Source organism: Asterias amurensis, chromosome 20 (assembly GCF_032118995.1).
Source record: "Asterias amurensis chromosome 20, ASM3211899v1".
In the NCBI taxonomy this organism is placed as follows: Eukaryota; Metazoa; Echinodermata; class Asteroidea; order Forcipulatida; family Asteriidae; genus Asterias; species Asterias amurensis.
Window position 1 is genome coordinate 1,157,678 of NC_092667.1, and position 17,116 is coordinate 1,174,793.

The window sequence follows — 17,116 nt, forward strand, 5'->3', positions numbered from 1 at the left end:
TACAGGTCAATACTCCAGCTATTTCTTACGCTTAGTGAAATTGAGACTAAGTGACTGTAGTTAACTTACCCTCATCACAGAGTGGACCTGTGTAGTGTGGCTGACAGTTACATGAAAACCCAGCGCCCTGGGCTTCACAGATGGCTCCATTGAGACAAAAGTTAGGAATGCAAGGATCTCGCACTAAAAAAATAGAATATCACATTTATCATATATCATCGTTTACAATGGGGAAAAACAAATTTATGGTTAAAACGTTGCGGAGTACCACTAACGTGTAATCGAGAACTATTATTAAAGCTATACAATCCCAGCCATATGTTGTTAATAATATAATAATAATATAATAATAATAATAATAATAATATAATAATAATATTGTATTATATCTTGTTGCCCCCTTGGCCCCCTTTCATTGTTGGCTCTCATTGCACGGTCTTCTGCATTCAAACATTAAGCAGGGGGGCGGGGGGGTTCAGGGGGAGTGGCCCAAGCATTTTTGACCGGAAATGTAGTCCTGGAAGCTAACATCTTAAGAACTTGGTCTATCCTTAAAGATAATGCTAGTAAGTATTTAGAATCTTGAATGACAAAAAAATATAATAAAGGAATTATACAAGATTGTTAAGGATAACATATCCTTGTTTAATTTCAGTCTGAAAGCTTAATTATTATGAAGGTTATCCTAGAACCCGTTTTTGTGTGAAATATTTCCCAATGAAAGTAAGTCATATTTAAGGAAACTGCACGTTGTATAAGTCATGTTAAAATAAATCGCCTCATATTAAAAATAAAAGCAACTGAACTTAGAACAATGTGTTTCCATGCTGAAAATTGTTCATGGTAAATGGTTTGATTTATTTTTACCCTTCGATGTTTCCTTAGATATTGCATTTGTATTGTATTTCTGTTCTTGATTTCTTCTCAGCTTAGGCTCACGTTTTAATTTTGGTTATTGTACAAATGTATGTTATTGTTTGTATTTAGCGCCATGTCAAGCACTTTGATTGATTTGCCGCTTTATAGACGATGTGACCTCTGACCTCACACGAAAACCATAACATGATTCGCGCGCATACCGCCGGGCAAAACCTTTGTGTTTTGGCAGCCAGCTAGAAAGTGTACGCAATCTTACTGTGACTGCGCAACTCAGTGCCCGGCGAAACATGACGTATAGAGTGTTTTGTCAACAGAGGGCGGTTTGAATGTAAACATAGGTCACATCGTCTATAAGTTTTGATTATTATTATGGTTTGCCCTTATTTATAAGTTTTGATTATTATTATGGTTTGCCCTTATTTTTTGCTGACTCACTCAACGATTTCAGCCCAAATGTTCACCTGTTTGTTATTCCATGTATATGGATGTTTATAATGGCTTAGCGGTTAAGAGAACCGAATTCAAACTCTTTCCACATACCTTGCATGCATGAAAATATTGTATGTTAAAGCGCCTTGAGCGTCACTGACTGACTGACTGACATGAGCGCTGAGCGTCACTGAGTGACGGCCATGAGCGCTGAGCGTCACTGAGTGAGGACCACCAGTGCTACATAAGAAGCTACTACTATATTATCATTATTATTTTATGAACTTACCAGTTTGACAGGTATCCCCTACGTATCCAGGACGACATTGACAGACATAACTAGTAGTGAAGATAGGTAAGCAGGTTGCACCATTCATACAGGGTGAGCTGTCACATGGTAGAATAGCTGCAATAAATAACATGGAATAAACTGTTATTCATAAATACCTCAGACAGTTTCGCTATTCTTATTGGTGGAGAATAGATGATAATGACTAGCTGGAGCTGTTTATAACCGGTTGTTTTCGGATACGTTTAGATGCATACTACTACGCGCATGAATGCATATCCGAAAACTGTCTCAGTCATAAAAATGCACCACACATGGGAATAAAAGAGTAGTGACTCGTTCTTAAACTGCCTTTTAAAACCATGCAGGGTCAGGGCCATGCGTTTAAGGGCCATGCGTTTAAGGGCCATGCATTAAAGGCCCGAGCTGGACGCACGGCCACAACCCTGTCGTTTTTTAAATGGCAGTTAAAGAACTTGTCGCTTCCCTTTTATTCCCTTAATATATGCCAATCATTGACAGACATACATGTAACTAGTAGTGAAGATAAGAATTTTGCACCATTCATACAGGGTGAGCTACATGTATCACTTTTTAACTTTGCTGAATCACAGAAAAAAGAGCGTCCCAAAAAGAGTGTTTTTCCAATGGAAAAATTACCTAAAACCTAGGTTCTTAACTCAGTTTTCTTAGTTACACAAACAAACTTCAGCTATATTAATTTTGGTTTTTACCAATACAACGATGTGTGTTACATGTAGCACTAGTACTTTCCTGAGTCTGTGACAGGCATGTTACTCAGATAGGATTCGAACCCACGACCCTTACAATTCTAGAGCAGTGTCTCTACCAAGGTTGCCCGGTAGCTAGAGGCAGTTCGAATCCTATGTTTTGGAAGCGGGTACCGCAACAATAGATGGGGTGTTTTTTCACAGAGTATACAGTGCTAACACAAATCAGTGTATGGGTAAAAACCAAAATTAATATTCATTATTCCGGATGAAAATTTAACATCTATTATATAAACTTCAGCTAGAGTGACAGAGCAAACAAGTGACTTACAAATCTCACAGTGGGTTCCAACATAGCCATCAGCACACGTGCATGTATAAACATTAGGTTGAGAAATCACACAACTTCCTCCAAACTGACATGGATTACTTGAACATATATCACTCGCTGTTAGAATGGAATACACAAAGATTAGAGAAAACTCGCAAACATACATGTAGTACAGAAATTATTCAATCAATACTGTGCAAAGAAAAGTAGAAAAATATGAAGAAACAGTTTTAAACAGTTTAAAAATGACTACACAAAGCTTTAAAAAAGTAACATTTTGTTCAGTTTATTTGATATTTCAAAAGTCTAGATTTCAAATTGGGGGGAGGGGGCACCCAGGGAGCACGTGGATCAATTAAGGAGGGGGGGGGGGCTTAGTTAAGCAAATGAAGACAGATGTCTAAGTTTATTTTAAATTGGAGCTTCTTGCTGCTTTATATATGAGAATGCAATTATATGATTTAAGAAATTCTCCTCTTAAGAGACAAACATTTAAAAAGTATTTTAAAAAAACAACCAAACCACACTTTAGCCTAATTCGGTTGTGAGAAGGTACATGTAACATGCAAGTTGAAGTATCAGTGACCAGCAGCCGATTTCTCGAAACGTTAGGATTAATCCTATCTCGAGTTAGTTCTAACTGAAGATGGGTTCAATGCCTCCTAACATCTTAGGATTTGGAATTTAACTCGTCCTAAATCCTAAGATAATCCCAAGTTAGGAAGAGTTTGGTGAAATCGACAGCAAACAAACTTAAATGTGATCACAGCAACCGGTATGCAATCAAGAGTCACACACATTGAATATAGAAACATACCTCGTTGGCATAGGTCACCAGTCCAGTCTGGTGTACACTGACATCTTAGATCGGACCCATCCAATACACACAGTCCACCATTCAGACATGGGTTCTCATCACATGGAGCTGTAGTACAATAAATTAATCCAAGTTTAAAGGGTATACGTACTTTTTCCTATCAAAAAACATAATGTCCACAGATTTACATTAAACTTACACAGTTTGAAGATTATGATAGTAGAAAATTTCCCTTGAAATTTTACCTACTGAGGTGCTGTAGTTTTTGAGAAATGAGTAAAAGTAATAATTTTCATCTCAGTTGTAGCATGTAAAAACAGATTAACCAGTTATGCTATGGTTTTGGTATAATATCATAACTGGTTAGGGGGATTTTACATGCTAAAATAATTTTGGTCTCATGAGACCAAAATTATTTTGTGACTTGTTTTACTCATTTCTCAAAAACTACACAACCTTAGTTAGTCATATTTTCAGGGAAGCTGTCCACTATCATTGTCTTCAAACCCTGTAAGTTTAATGTAAATCTGTGGACATTTTGAAAAAGTACCTGAATCCTTTAAATCCCATGCATTGATAGTCACAAACCAAACGGCAATCTATACACTGTCACTGTATCAACAGTAATCATTTAAGGCACGGGACACTATTGGTCCTTTCCCAATAGTAATTGTTAGCATAAAATTTACTTGATATTCCAAGCAATCGATATTGATAGTATATATGTACATGTACATTGTGAAAACAGCTCCCTATTAAGTTTTTGAGAAAGAGGTAATATCTTACTCAAATAACAAAAGGTCTGAAATCACATAAACTTTGTGCAACAAGGGTGTTTTTTCTTTCATTCTGGCTCAAAACTTTCACAGGTTTCGCATGTGTTTGTAATTTTATACATAAGTTGAGTAACACTATAGTGAGAATACAGGGGCCAATTTCATAGAGCTGCTTAAGCAAAAGATTTGCTTAAGCACGAAAATAGCTAGCTTATTTTTCACATGTTACTGGCAAAAATTAATGCCATATACATTGCTTGTGACTGGTGTTTAGCTGTTGTTAACTTAGCATAACAATTAAGTTGAGTCTTGGCCGGTAATCTGATTTTACTAAGCAAGGTTTTTTTTTACTTTAGCAAAATTTTGTGCTTAAGCAGCTCTATGAAATTGGGCCCTGGTCTTTGACAATTACCAAAGGTGCCAGTGGCTTTAGGTTGACTCATAAGAGAGACCTTCGCTTCACAACCAGAATTATTAAATGAAATGAATATATAGAGATAATGTATACTTACAGACTTCACAGTTGATACCTGACCAGCCTGCTGAACAGTAACACTGATATGATGTGAAGCGATTATCACAAGTACCACCTACACCACACGGATTACTCAGGCACGGATTCAATTCTGCATCAAGAACAAATACATCAATCTTAGTCTGTTTTTGGTTAATCAAACTTGTTTAAAGACACTGGACACTATTGGTAATTGTCAAAGACCAGTCTTCTCACTCAGTGTATCTCAACATATATATGCATAAAATGACAAACCTGTGAAAATTTGAGCTCAATTGGTCGTCGAAGTTGCGAGATATAATGAAAGAAAAAACACCCTTGTCTAATTCTGAGGCTCGAAATCGAATTCGTGGAAAATTCCTTTTTTTCTTGAAAACTATGTTACTTACAAGGTAGCCTCTTCACGGGGTTTATTCTATCAACAACTCCCCATTACTTGTTACCAAGTAAGTTTTTATGCTAATAATTGTTTTGAGTAATTACCAATAGTGTCCGCTGACTTAAAAGGCACTGGACACAATTGGTATTAACTCAAAATTATTTGAATGTTGCCAGGTCAAATGCTGTTGCTAATACCCTGTCAATTTCAATTCAATTCAATTCAATAGACATTTATTTCCACAAAACATTTACACAATATTATAGTAATACATACAGGTATATATAAATGACAGAAACAAAATAAACTGGCGGAAAATAAACTGGCGGAAAACGCAAGGCCCAAAATAAGCCAGGTAGCTTGTAGCGGCTTGCCTTTACATAACAAAATAGATAAACTAAAGGTACATGCTTAGGACATGTTTATATCCCATCTCAAACAAAATTGATTATAACAGGACAACACCAAACAAAAACAAAATTTTCAGCACGAAAGCTTAAGGCTGCTGAAGAGATTTTAAAATCCTTCTTTAGAAGACTACATCGATTATAGAAACGCAATTTTAGAAAACTGTGCACGGAAATTAATTTGAACCTACCAATTTCGCAGTATGTGCCAACATACTGTGAGCTTAAACACTGGCATTGGAATCCACTGTCGGACTGGGCTATACAGGCTGCACCATTCAGACATGGACGACTAACACAACCATTTACTGGAAAGAGAAATAAAACAGCTTCAAAATAAACAATATCACAACAGAAAACTGCTAAGAAACAAATACAACACATGTAGCTTCAAAATTTAAACAACATGATGACAGAAAACTGCTTAGAAAAAAATATATAAATAAAAAAACTAAAAAAACTATTACACTGCAGCTCGGCCGGTTACCAACTTCTGCTAAGCGTCCATATTTGTCTGTTTATATTTGGTTTGCGGTAACACCATGTGTGTATCTACTTGCCAGGTGGATTATGTTCTTTTGAGAACTTCTCTTCTTTATATTCTACTACTGAAGTAGATTTTCGGAACTCAGGAAACTTCTCAGTTCGAAAAAGAACTGTCCTCCTTTTAACTTCTACCTGGGCGGAAGGTAGAAAAGGTAGGGACTACTCCTTTTGCTTCAGTGGATCAAGAGGACTTTTCGTTATTTTTAAACTTCACTACCGCTGAGTGAGTTCAAATTGGTTTTAATGTTTTTACTAGCTTGCTCTAGTCATCGTCAGGAGACTGTATATTTGTCTGATAAGAAAATGCTTTACGGAATTGGGTCCAACATGATGAAATGCTTTAAAAAAAGGTACACGTTTGGTTATTACTCAAAACAAATATTAACTTAACAACTGACTTGGTAACGAGCATTAGGGGAGCTGTTGGTAGTATAAAACATCGTGGGAAACGACTCCCTCTGAAGTAGCATAGATTTTGAGAAAGAGGTAATTCCTCACTAAAATAATAAAAGACTTCTAGCTAGAAGTCTTTTATTCCAATCTGAAAGCACACAAATTCGTCCAACAAGGGTGTTTTTACTTTCATCATTTTCTCGCAACTCCGGCGACCAATTGAGCTCAAAGTTTCACAGGCTTGTTATTTTATGCTTATGATGGGATACATTAAGTGAGGACACTGGTCTTTGACAATTACCAAACGTGTACCTTCCCTCTAAACAAAATAACGAAGTGTTACCTGTTTCACAGAAGATGCCAGTGTAGCCCCCTTGGCAAGAACAGGTGAGTTGAGTAGAGGAACTGGACTGGCAAATACCTCCATTTAAACATGGATTACTACCACAGGGATCCGTCACTGTCAAAAGAAATAAAATAAAAATCAGCATCTTCATTTATATAATATAGAAAGGTTTGCGGTAACACCATGTAATGACTATCTCTAATGAGTTGGGGTGGTTCTGAAAAGAACCGTTGGTTTCAACTCGACGTTTTGATCAGTATGCTCTGATCGTCTTCTGGAGAGAAAAGAATTAATCCATTGTACATGCTGAAATGATTTTTGTCTCACTGCGACAAAAAATGTTTTTATGAAATTATTTTACTCATGTCTCACACACTACAGCACTTCAGCAAGTAATATTTGAAGGGAAACTTTTCTCCAGAAGACGATCAGAGCATACTGATTGAAACGTCGAGTTGAAACCAACGGTTCTTTTCAGAACCACCCCAACTCATTAGAGATAGTAATTATATGGTGTTACCGCAAACCTTTCTATATCAGATTTCCACCATGCAAAGTTTCAAATCCTACCTATTCATTGATATACAAATAATGTCATTTCAAAACATAAAATGGGTAGTGTTTTATTGAGCAATATTAGTCTTTTCAAAAATTATGGTTTTAAAGGGTTTGATAGAGTCCTTTTGTAGATCAAGGTTTTTGCCATGACACAAGTTCCTACTCACTGTGAATGAAGATGTAATAAAGTTTACCTGTAGAGGTTTCAGCTTCATTTGTCATCAAGTTTTTGAGAAGAAAAAAAGTGAAAATCACAGAGCAATGTTTCCAGGAGCGTCGCATAAATATATTGTACATGCTAAAATAATTTTCGTCTCACTGAGACAAAAAATGTTTCTGTAAAATTGTTTTACTCATTTCTCACAAACTACAGCACCTCAGCAAGTAATATTTGAAGCGAAGCTATCTTTATCTTCAAACCGTACGTTTAATGTAAATCTGTGGACGTTTGTGTTTTGTTTCAGACATAAGTACCCAAACCCTTTAATCCAACTCAGGCTTCTTATGCTAGTCTGAACACAAAGTTTGGTGCTCAGTATCACTGATAACTAAGGCCTAAAGATGGATGGCTGTTACACCAGGATGCTGCGTATGGCCCTAACCATCCCCTGGCAGGACCAGTATAAAACCTGTATGCCGGCTGGCCAAAGGCCACAGAGAAGATCCGTGAACGCCGCCTCAAGCTCGCTGGGCACTATATCCGCCACTCGAAGCTTGCTGCTTGCCCGACCATCCTCTAGGAGCCCACACAAGGCAAGGCCTCTCATGGGAGATGTCTTTCCTTCGTAGACCCCCTGAAACGAGACACTGGCTTGGCCAGCTACGCTCCTGCATGATGGATCTGAACATCTGGGAAAAAATCACTGGGCAACCTCGAGCTTCCACATGGCGCTCGACTTGATGAAGGCCTAAAGCCAAGGTAAGAAGAATAATGGAAGCACGTACCTATTTCACAGTTGACACCTGTGTAGCCACCAGCACATGCACAAACATACCCTGTGCCTTGTTTGTAGCATACTCCTCCATATTGACATGGTCCACTTAGGCATACATCCACAGGGATTACATCTTAAGAGAAGAGGACAATTGTACAGCTCAACAAGTCTATAATTCAGTTTGATTTACATTAGTTGCTGTTGAATACTAATGTACACATACATGTATACCATAATCATAATTATAATAATAATAATAATAGACCATTTTTATATAGCGCTTTTCACGCCCGAGGGGTGTCTCAAAGCGCTTCCGACATTATTACCCCTGGTCACTGTGCCTTAAATCATTCCTTAAACCATCTCAGCTTCCTGGGGAGTATACAGGCTGTGCTACCCGGCTAAACCAATCACAAGAACCATCTCTGCCCTCACAGGTACCCATTTACCCCTGGGTGGAGAGAAGCATTATAGTTACATGTAAGTGTCTTGCTCAGGGACACAAGTGTCAGGACCAGGATTCAAACCCACACTTTGTTGAACAGAAGCATCAGAGCTTGAGTTCGGTGCTCTTATCCACTCGGCCACGTCACCCGAGTACACTTTTTGTTACAAAGACACCAAATGAACAACAGATCAAATCTTGTGTTTGACACACTCAAGCACTTTTTCTTCACCAATGACACAGCGATTATTGATTGATATACATGTATAAATAACAATGAGATAACAGCTACATTGGAGGTTTTTTAACTGTTGTTCTCTAAAAATTGACGTGATAAAAAGTGTGTGCCCATGGTTGTGGTTGTGCACTAATATGTTTTCTTTATAAACCTATATAGGATTTGAGGCATTTCATGGTGAGGTATCAATATATATTTGGTTTGCGGTAACACCATGTGTGTATCTACTTGCCAGGTAGAGTTTGTTCTTAGAGAACTGTCTTTCTTTATTCTACTACCGCAGAGTAGATTGTTCGGGTGTTCAGGAGACTTTACTCAGTTCTGAAAGAACTGTCCTGCTTGTTAACTATTACCTGCGCGGATGGTACTACCGCGGAGTCAGTTCTTGGGTTGGTCTCAACGTTTCCACTAGCTTGCTCTAGTCATCGTCAGGAGTCTCCTAAAGTAGTAGTGCCAGCCTAATTCTTTACCATCCGTCCAGGTAATAGTTAATAAGCAGGAAAGTTTATTTAAGAACTGAGAAGTCTCCCGAACACTAGAATAATCTATTCCGCAGTAGTAGAACTAAGCAAGATAGTTCTCTAAGAACAAACTCTACCTGGCAAGTAGATACACACATGCTGTTACCGCAAACCAAATATATCTTTATAAAACTGTTACAAACATACCTACTCTATCAGATGTATCTACGACACTTTAATCAAATTCGTTAAAAGTTTCAAAGGCTGATGGATTTTATAAGCACTATTACAAGTTTACAAACCACAAACGTAAATTTTCAAATTAAGTACTTCAGAACTTCACAATTGTCATCGCTGTTTTGATTATTTATAACAATTTTAATTCAAAAGTATTTACAAAACATCTGCCAACTCAGCTCGAAGAGTGTCTGAAAGTTTCCAAAATACTTACAAGTTTGACAGTTGTTTCCGTCAAAATTCTCTGCACAGTCACAAATATAGCCAGAACCTTGCTGGATACAGACTCCTCCATTTAAACAAGGGGTGGAATCACAAGCATTCTCGGGTACTGGAGCTATTAAATAAATCAAATGGTTGGAATTAATGAATAAGGATCTAAAGACTTTAATAGAACATTCTTAAACACATCATCTTATAGACGATGTGACCTATGTTTACATTCAAACCGCCCTCTGTTGACAAAACACTGTACACGACATGTTTCGCCGGACAAACAGATGCGTAGTCATGGTAAGATTGCATACACTTTCTAGCTGGCTGCCAAAACACAAAGGTTTTGCCCGGGGGTATGAAATAGGGAACGAAATAGTATTTTGAGGAAACAAAGTAGTATTTCGAGGGAATTAAATAATACTTTGAGGAAACAAAATAACAGTCAAATTTATATTCAAATTTTAAACTTGATTCAATAGTAATAGTATACAGCAATGGCGAAACTAGTAAAGAATTAAGGGGGCTACTAAATAATTTCAGAACTTTACAAAAGGGTTACACTGAGTGTATAGACTTTGCCTTGACTAATGGATTATTAGTGATACATGCCAGCTGGATAGAATTCCTAGGATTGAATACCATGTATTCTTTCTCTTTTTAAATCTGGCCTCCTTAGCCACTACTCACCAGCCAGTGATGATTAATTTGGATAGTTCGGTTCTCCTGTATACTTTTATCATGCTTGTGCAATAATTTTTTGGCCATTTTGAAATTGTAGTTTTTCCATCATCTTTGTGATTTTTTTTCACTTTTTATAGTAATTCTTTGTTTTCTTCGGTTGTTTGCCTGTTGTTGTGCTTATTCCTTGTCTTTTGGTTTTTGATGTGTAAACAAGGGTCCCCAATACGCCTTTCTTAATATCTATGCACGAGGTACGTCACAATGCTAATCCAAAACCAGACGATGGGCGCAGCCACTGCAAGTGGTGGGGAACGTGCGCCCATAGCCTCAGTTTGGGTAAGAATTATGACTGCATGCATAAGTATTAAGAGAGGCGTATTTTACTGGGCCTGTGTGCCTGTTCGGGGTTTCCCTTTTGAACCAATGTCACTTTTTTCAATGTATTTGTGCAATGAAGGTAATAAAATAATAAAATAAAAATATAGATGTTTAGCAGGTTATATTGGCAAACAGCTTCATGAGCTAAGCACAGACTAGCAAGACACCAAACATAAACACATGCATTTATAGCCGACAACAATTGCTTTCCCACCAAAACCTCTTACACTCAGCATTTTATCAGTGCTTTAAGCAGCTTGGTGAAATTGTGCACACCAATAGTATAAAAGCCAGAATAAAAAAAAAACATTTCCTCTTTCCAGACTACACACATTTCCTGGCAAACTTGGTTGACATTATTGACGCTGAAAATTGCTGGAAATTGTAACCCAGGGTGTATGGTTAAGCAAGGTAAGCCGGTTTCATTTTCAATAGGAAAATGGAAACAAGTAAGAAGTGAACATCGGGAGGCAGTGAGTTTGAACAAGCAGTCTCTAACAGTTTGACTGCAACAATAGTGGAATCTCATAGGGGGTGCTATCACTAGTTTTCTTGTTAGGATTAAGAAAAGACACTGGGAAGATCTGGGCCCAATTTCATAGAGCTGCTAAGCACAAAAATTTGCTTAGCATGAAATTTTTGCCTTCATAAAAACAGGATTTCCAACCAAATTTCCACATGATTTTCAGGATAAGCAAACAGCTGAATACCAAAACGGGCAATATGCATCAAATGGAAATTTTGTTGGTAATCATGTTTTTTTATCAAGGAAGAAATTTCATGCTAAGCAAATCTTTGTGCTTAGCAGCTCTATGAAATTGGGCCCTGGGCCTCACGTCTTTTGCAAAGACTGAACATTTTGTAGAAAAATTTGCCTTTGACGAAACAAGAGAATCAATGTTAAATTACACATGCATTCGCCAGCTTTGGAGCCAGAAATATGAGCAATCCTGAACCTTCAAGCAATGTGCACACATAAGAATCTACCTACCACCAGGACTACATTTAAGATATTCATAAAAAAGCCGACCAAGGGATTGGGTTTAGAAAGGAACAGCTGCGAGGCAAGGATAACTTCCTACCCGTTTGACAATGAGAACCAGTGTAACTGTTGATACAACTACAGAGATAATTCTCTCTGCTGCTGCTACGGAAACAGACTCCTCCATTCTGGCATGGGGAACTATCGCACGGATTCACAAAGTCAGCTAATAAGAAGATTGTACACAATTAATATAAGAATTATCTGAATCTCTCAAAGACCTTATGCATTGACGTAATCCAGTCGCCATCTTAGAGGTGATACGGTGACGAAACAACCGAAACTCACAGACTTGTTTGCGCGGCGCACAGGATTGGCCAATGAACAACCTCCTTTTGACCTCTAGGTGAGGGCGCCCTACTGAAATGACGTCATGTGCATAAGGTCTATATTATCATTTACAAAGTGACACAATGGAATTTGAATTAACTTTACAATAATCCTTAAAAACATTATGGTGAGACATCCATCTTTGTCAGTTTGTGGAAGTCTATTTCGTTTAAGACGTAAACCAATTTGGTTGCCCTCGCAATTGGAACTGGACAAACATTTTCCTGTGTCTTTTCCCTTTGAAGGGTTGACACATTGTACTTATCAATGAATAGTGATCATGGTGTTTGTATTTAAAGGAACGTTACAGAATTAGTAAGAAACAAAAATCGTGAAGATCACAGGTTTACATAAAACTTACACGATCTAATGATGATAGTAGAAAACATCCCTTGAAATATTTGTCTGAAATGTCATATTTGATGAGAAATAAATAATCTAATTTCGCGTTTAGAGTTTATCGCTCAGTGAGCGTTTTATTAATTTTTGTGTTGGCATCAGATGGCCGATCGATCTCGAACTTCTACAAACAGGTTTGTCAGTTCATGTATATGGTGGATTACGTAAAGTGCTTATGCCAGCAACTTTTTGGCTACCAAAACCAATTCTGTAATGTTCCTTAAATGCATGAATAACATTGCACAGTCGACTCTTACTAACAAGATCGCGCGGACTGGCCGAATTGCTTCTTTACAACAGAAATGTTGCTATAAGAGAACAGCAAAACAAAGAAACAGAAAGCAGCAATGAGATTTGGGACTTCTTGGGAGGATTTCAGAAAGAGTTAAGACAAGTCTTATCTTGAGTTAGGGAGAGTTACTCATCCTAACTTAGGACTAGCCATACGTTTTTAATATCTCCTAGGACTATCGAGTCCACATAAGAATCTACCTACCACCAGGACTACATTTAATATGTTCATAAAAAAGCAGACCAAGGGATTGGGTTTAGAAAGGAACAGCTGCGAGGCAAGGATAACTTCCTACCCGTTTGACAATGAGTCCCAGTGTAACCGTTGATACAACTACAGAGATAATTGTCTCTGCTGCTGCTACGGAAACAGACTCCTCCATTCTGGCATGGAGAACTATCGCATGGATTCACAAAGTCAGCTAATAAGAAGATTGTACACAATTAATATAAGAATTATCTGAATCTCTCGAAGACCTTATGCATTGACGTAATCCAGTCACCATCTTAGAGGTGATACGGTGACGAAACAACCGAAACTCACAGATTTGTACGCGCGACACACAGGATTGGCCGATGAACAACCGCCTTTTGACCCCTGAATGAGGGCGCCCTACTGAAATGACGTCATGTGCATAAGGTCTATATTATCATCTACAAAGTGACACAATGGAATTTGAATTAACTTTACAATAGTCCTTAGAAACATTATGGTGGGACATCTATCTTTGTGGAAGTCTATTTCGTTTACGACGTAAACCAATTTGGTTGCCATCACAATTGGAACTGGACAAACATTTTCCTGTGTCTTTTCCCTTTGAAGGGTTGACATACATGTACTGTACTTATCAATGAATAGTGATTATGATGTTTGTATTTAAAGGAAAATACAGAATTAGTAAGAAACAAAAATCGTGAAGATCACAGGTTTACATAAAACTTACACGATCTAATGATGATAGTAGAAAACATCCCTTGAAATATTTCTGTCTGAAATGTCATATTTGATGAGAAATAAATAATCTAATTTCGCGTTTAGAGTTTATCGCTCAGTGAGCGTTTTATTAATTTTTGTGTTGGCATCAGATGGCCGATCGATCTCGAACTTCTACATACAGATGTGTCAGTTCATGTATATGGTGGATTACATAAAGTGCTTATGCCAGCAACTTTTTGGCTAGCAAAACCAATTCTGTAATGTTCCTTAATGCATGAATAACTTGTACAGCCGACTCTTACTAACAAGATCGCGGGGACTGGCCGAATTGCTTCTTTACAACAGAAATGTTGCTATAAGAGAACAGCAAAACAAAGAAACAGAAAGCAGCAATGAGATTTAGGACTTCTTGGGTGGATTTCACAAAGAGTTAAGACAAGTCTTATCTCGAGTTAGGACGATTTACTCATCCAAACTTAGGACTAGTCTTACGTTTTTAATATCTCCTAGGACTATCGAGTCCACATAAGAATCTACCTACCACCAGGACTACATTTAATATGTTCATAAAAAAGCAGACCAAGGGATTGGGTTTAGAAAGGAACAGCTGCGAGGCAAGGATAACTTCCTACCCGTTTGACAATGAGTCCCAGTGTAACCGTTGATACAACTACAGAGATAATTGTCTCTGCTGCTGCTACGGAAACAGACTCCTCCATTCTGGCATGGAGAACTATCGCATGGATTCACAAAGTCAGCTAATAAGAAGATTGTACACAATTAATATAAGAATTATCTGAATCTCTCGATGACCGTATGCATTGACGTCATCCAGCCGCTATCTTAGAGGTAAAACGGTGACGAAACAATCGAAACTCACAGACTTGTACGCGTGGCGCATTGGCCAATGAACAACCTCCTTTTGACCTCTAGGTGAGGGCGCCCTACTGAAATGACGTCATGTGCATCAGGTCTATATTTGATAGATGTTAAATTTGCATCGGGGATAAAGAATATTAATTTTGGTTTTTACCCATACACCGATGTGTGTTAGCACTGAATACTGTGAAAAAATATCACAGGCATGTTACTCAGGTGGGATTCGAACCCACAACCCTTGCAATTCTAGAGCAGTGTCTTACCAACTAGACTACCGAGGTTGCCCGGCAGCTAGAGGCAGTTCGAATCCTATATTATCATTTACATAGTGACACAATGGAATTTGAATTAACTTTACAATAATCCTTAGAAACATTATGGTGGGACATCCATCTTTGTGGAAGTCTATTTCCTTTTTGACGTAAACCAATTTGGTTGCCATCATAGTTGGAACTGGACAAACATTTTCCTGTGTCTTTTCCCTTTGAAGGGTTGACATACATGTACTGTACTTATCAATGAATAGTGATCATGATGTTTGTATTTAAAGGAACGTTACAGAATTAGTAAGAAACAAAAATCATGAAGATCACAGGTTTACATAAAACTTACACAATCTAATGATGATAGTAGAAATATTTCTGTCTGAAATTTCATATTTGATGAGAAATAAATACATGTAATCTAATTTCGCATTTGGAGTTTATCACTCAGTGAGCGTTTTATTCATTTTTGGTTTGGCATCGATGCAATGCAAAATTTGTAATCGGTTTTTCACTATTCTCTCGTGACCCAGATGGCCGATAAATCTCAAACTTCTACAAACAGGTTTGTCAGTTCATGAATATGGTGGATTACGTAAAGTGCTTATGCCAGCAACTTTTTGGCTAGCAAAACCAATTCTGTAATGTTCCTTAAATGCATGAATAACATGCACAGTCGACTCTTACTAACAAGATCGCGGGGACTGGCCGAATTGCTTCTTTACAACAGAAATGTTGCTATAAGAGGACAGCAAAACAAAGAAACAGAAAGCAGCGATGAGATTTAGAACTTCTTGGGTGGATTTCACAAAGAGTTAAGACAAGTCTTATCTCGAGTTAGGACGAGTTACTCATCCCTTCTTAGTACTAGCCATACGTTTTTAATATCTCCTAGGACTATTGAGTCCTAAGTTAGGACTAGTCCTAACCTTATTGTGAAATCGACCCCTGTACTTTTTATAGCAGAACCCCTAGATAAAAGCGAGTGTGGGTTTGGGGTTTTTTTTCAATAAAAGAAAACAACTTTGTAGTGTTGTATTTTACCGTTTTCACAGTGCGTTCCACTGAATCCGTCAGCACAAGAACAAAGATAAACCTCTCTAGTGCCGCTACGGAAACAGGCTCCTCCATTCTGGCATGGGGAACTATCGCACGGATTCACAGAGTTAGGTACTGTGAAGATTGCACACACAAAATATAAAAATTATCTGAATCTCTAATATTATCATCTACAAAGTGACAATTAAGTTGTTCATCTTGGTTGCCATCGAATTTGGAACCAGATGGGATTTTTCCGTTTGAAGAGTTTGTTTTCCGTTTGAAGAGTGAAGTCATGCACTTATCAGCAAAAAGTGATATTATTGTTTGTATATAAATGCATGAATAACATTTACTTGCTGTAGTTCGCCCCAAAAAAGGGTGTTACGGTAAGTACATGTATTAGTAGGATTTGAAACTTAAAAAGCTTAACATACATATGTTATATGCATTTATTAAACTATTTACTTGTATGTGTGTTACGTTACTAGTGCAATTGCCAAATTATATAAAATGCACAGGGAAGCGCAAATGGCATTGTATCAGATGTATTGATACATTAATGTGTCTCCCCCCCCCCCACCCCCAATATCTCCCAGTTGCACAGCTATAGTTTATATCACCACTTGCAAAAGGTCCAGAAACAACAATATATATTTGGGTGTTGTTGTTTTTTTTCATTGACAGTGAACACTATTGGTAATTGTCAAAGACTAGTCTTCACAGTTTGTGTATCTTAAACGTATGCATAAAATAACAAACCTGTGAAAATTTGAGCTCAATCGGTCATCAAAGTTGCGAGATAATAATGAAAGAAAAAACACCCTTGCCACACAAAATTGTGTGCTTTCAGATGCTCGATTTTGAGACCTCAGATTCTAAATCTGAGGTCTCGAAAATCAAATTTGTGGAAAACTACTTCTTTCTTGAAAAGTACTTGACTTCAGAGGG

The 17,116-nt window shown here is 37.6% G+C and overlaps 1 protein-coding gene across 1 annotated transcript in view; it reads right to left on the minus strand.

Annotated features, from left to right (window-relative positions):
* Nucleotides 1–17,116, minus strand: part of LOC139952080 (uncharacterized) — a 108,887-nt gene that overhangs the window by 12,565 nt on the left and 79,206 nt on the right. The window contains exons 47-55 of the mRNA XM_071951030.1: nt 12,069–12,194; nt 9,926–10,048; nt 8,341–8,463; nt 6,835–6,951; nt 5,744–5,860; nt 4,765–4,878; nt 3,477–3,584; nt 1,598–1,714; nt 70–183 (exon numbers count right to left, since the gene is read on the minus strand). Of these exons, the coding sequence (XP_071807131.1) occupies nt 70–183; nt 1,598–1,714; nt 3,477–3,584; nt 4,765–4,878; nt 5,744–5,860; nt 6,835–6,951; nt 8,341–8,463; nt 9,926–10,048; nt 12,069–12,194 (1,059 nt within the window). The remainder of the gene's footprint in view (nt 1–69; nt 184–1,597; nt 1,715–3,476; nt 3,585–4,764; nt 4,879–5,743; nt 5,861–6,834; nt 6,952–8,340; nt 8,464–9,925; nt 10,049–12,068; nt 12,195–17,116) is intronic.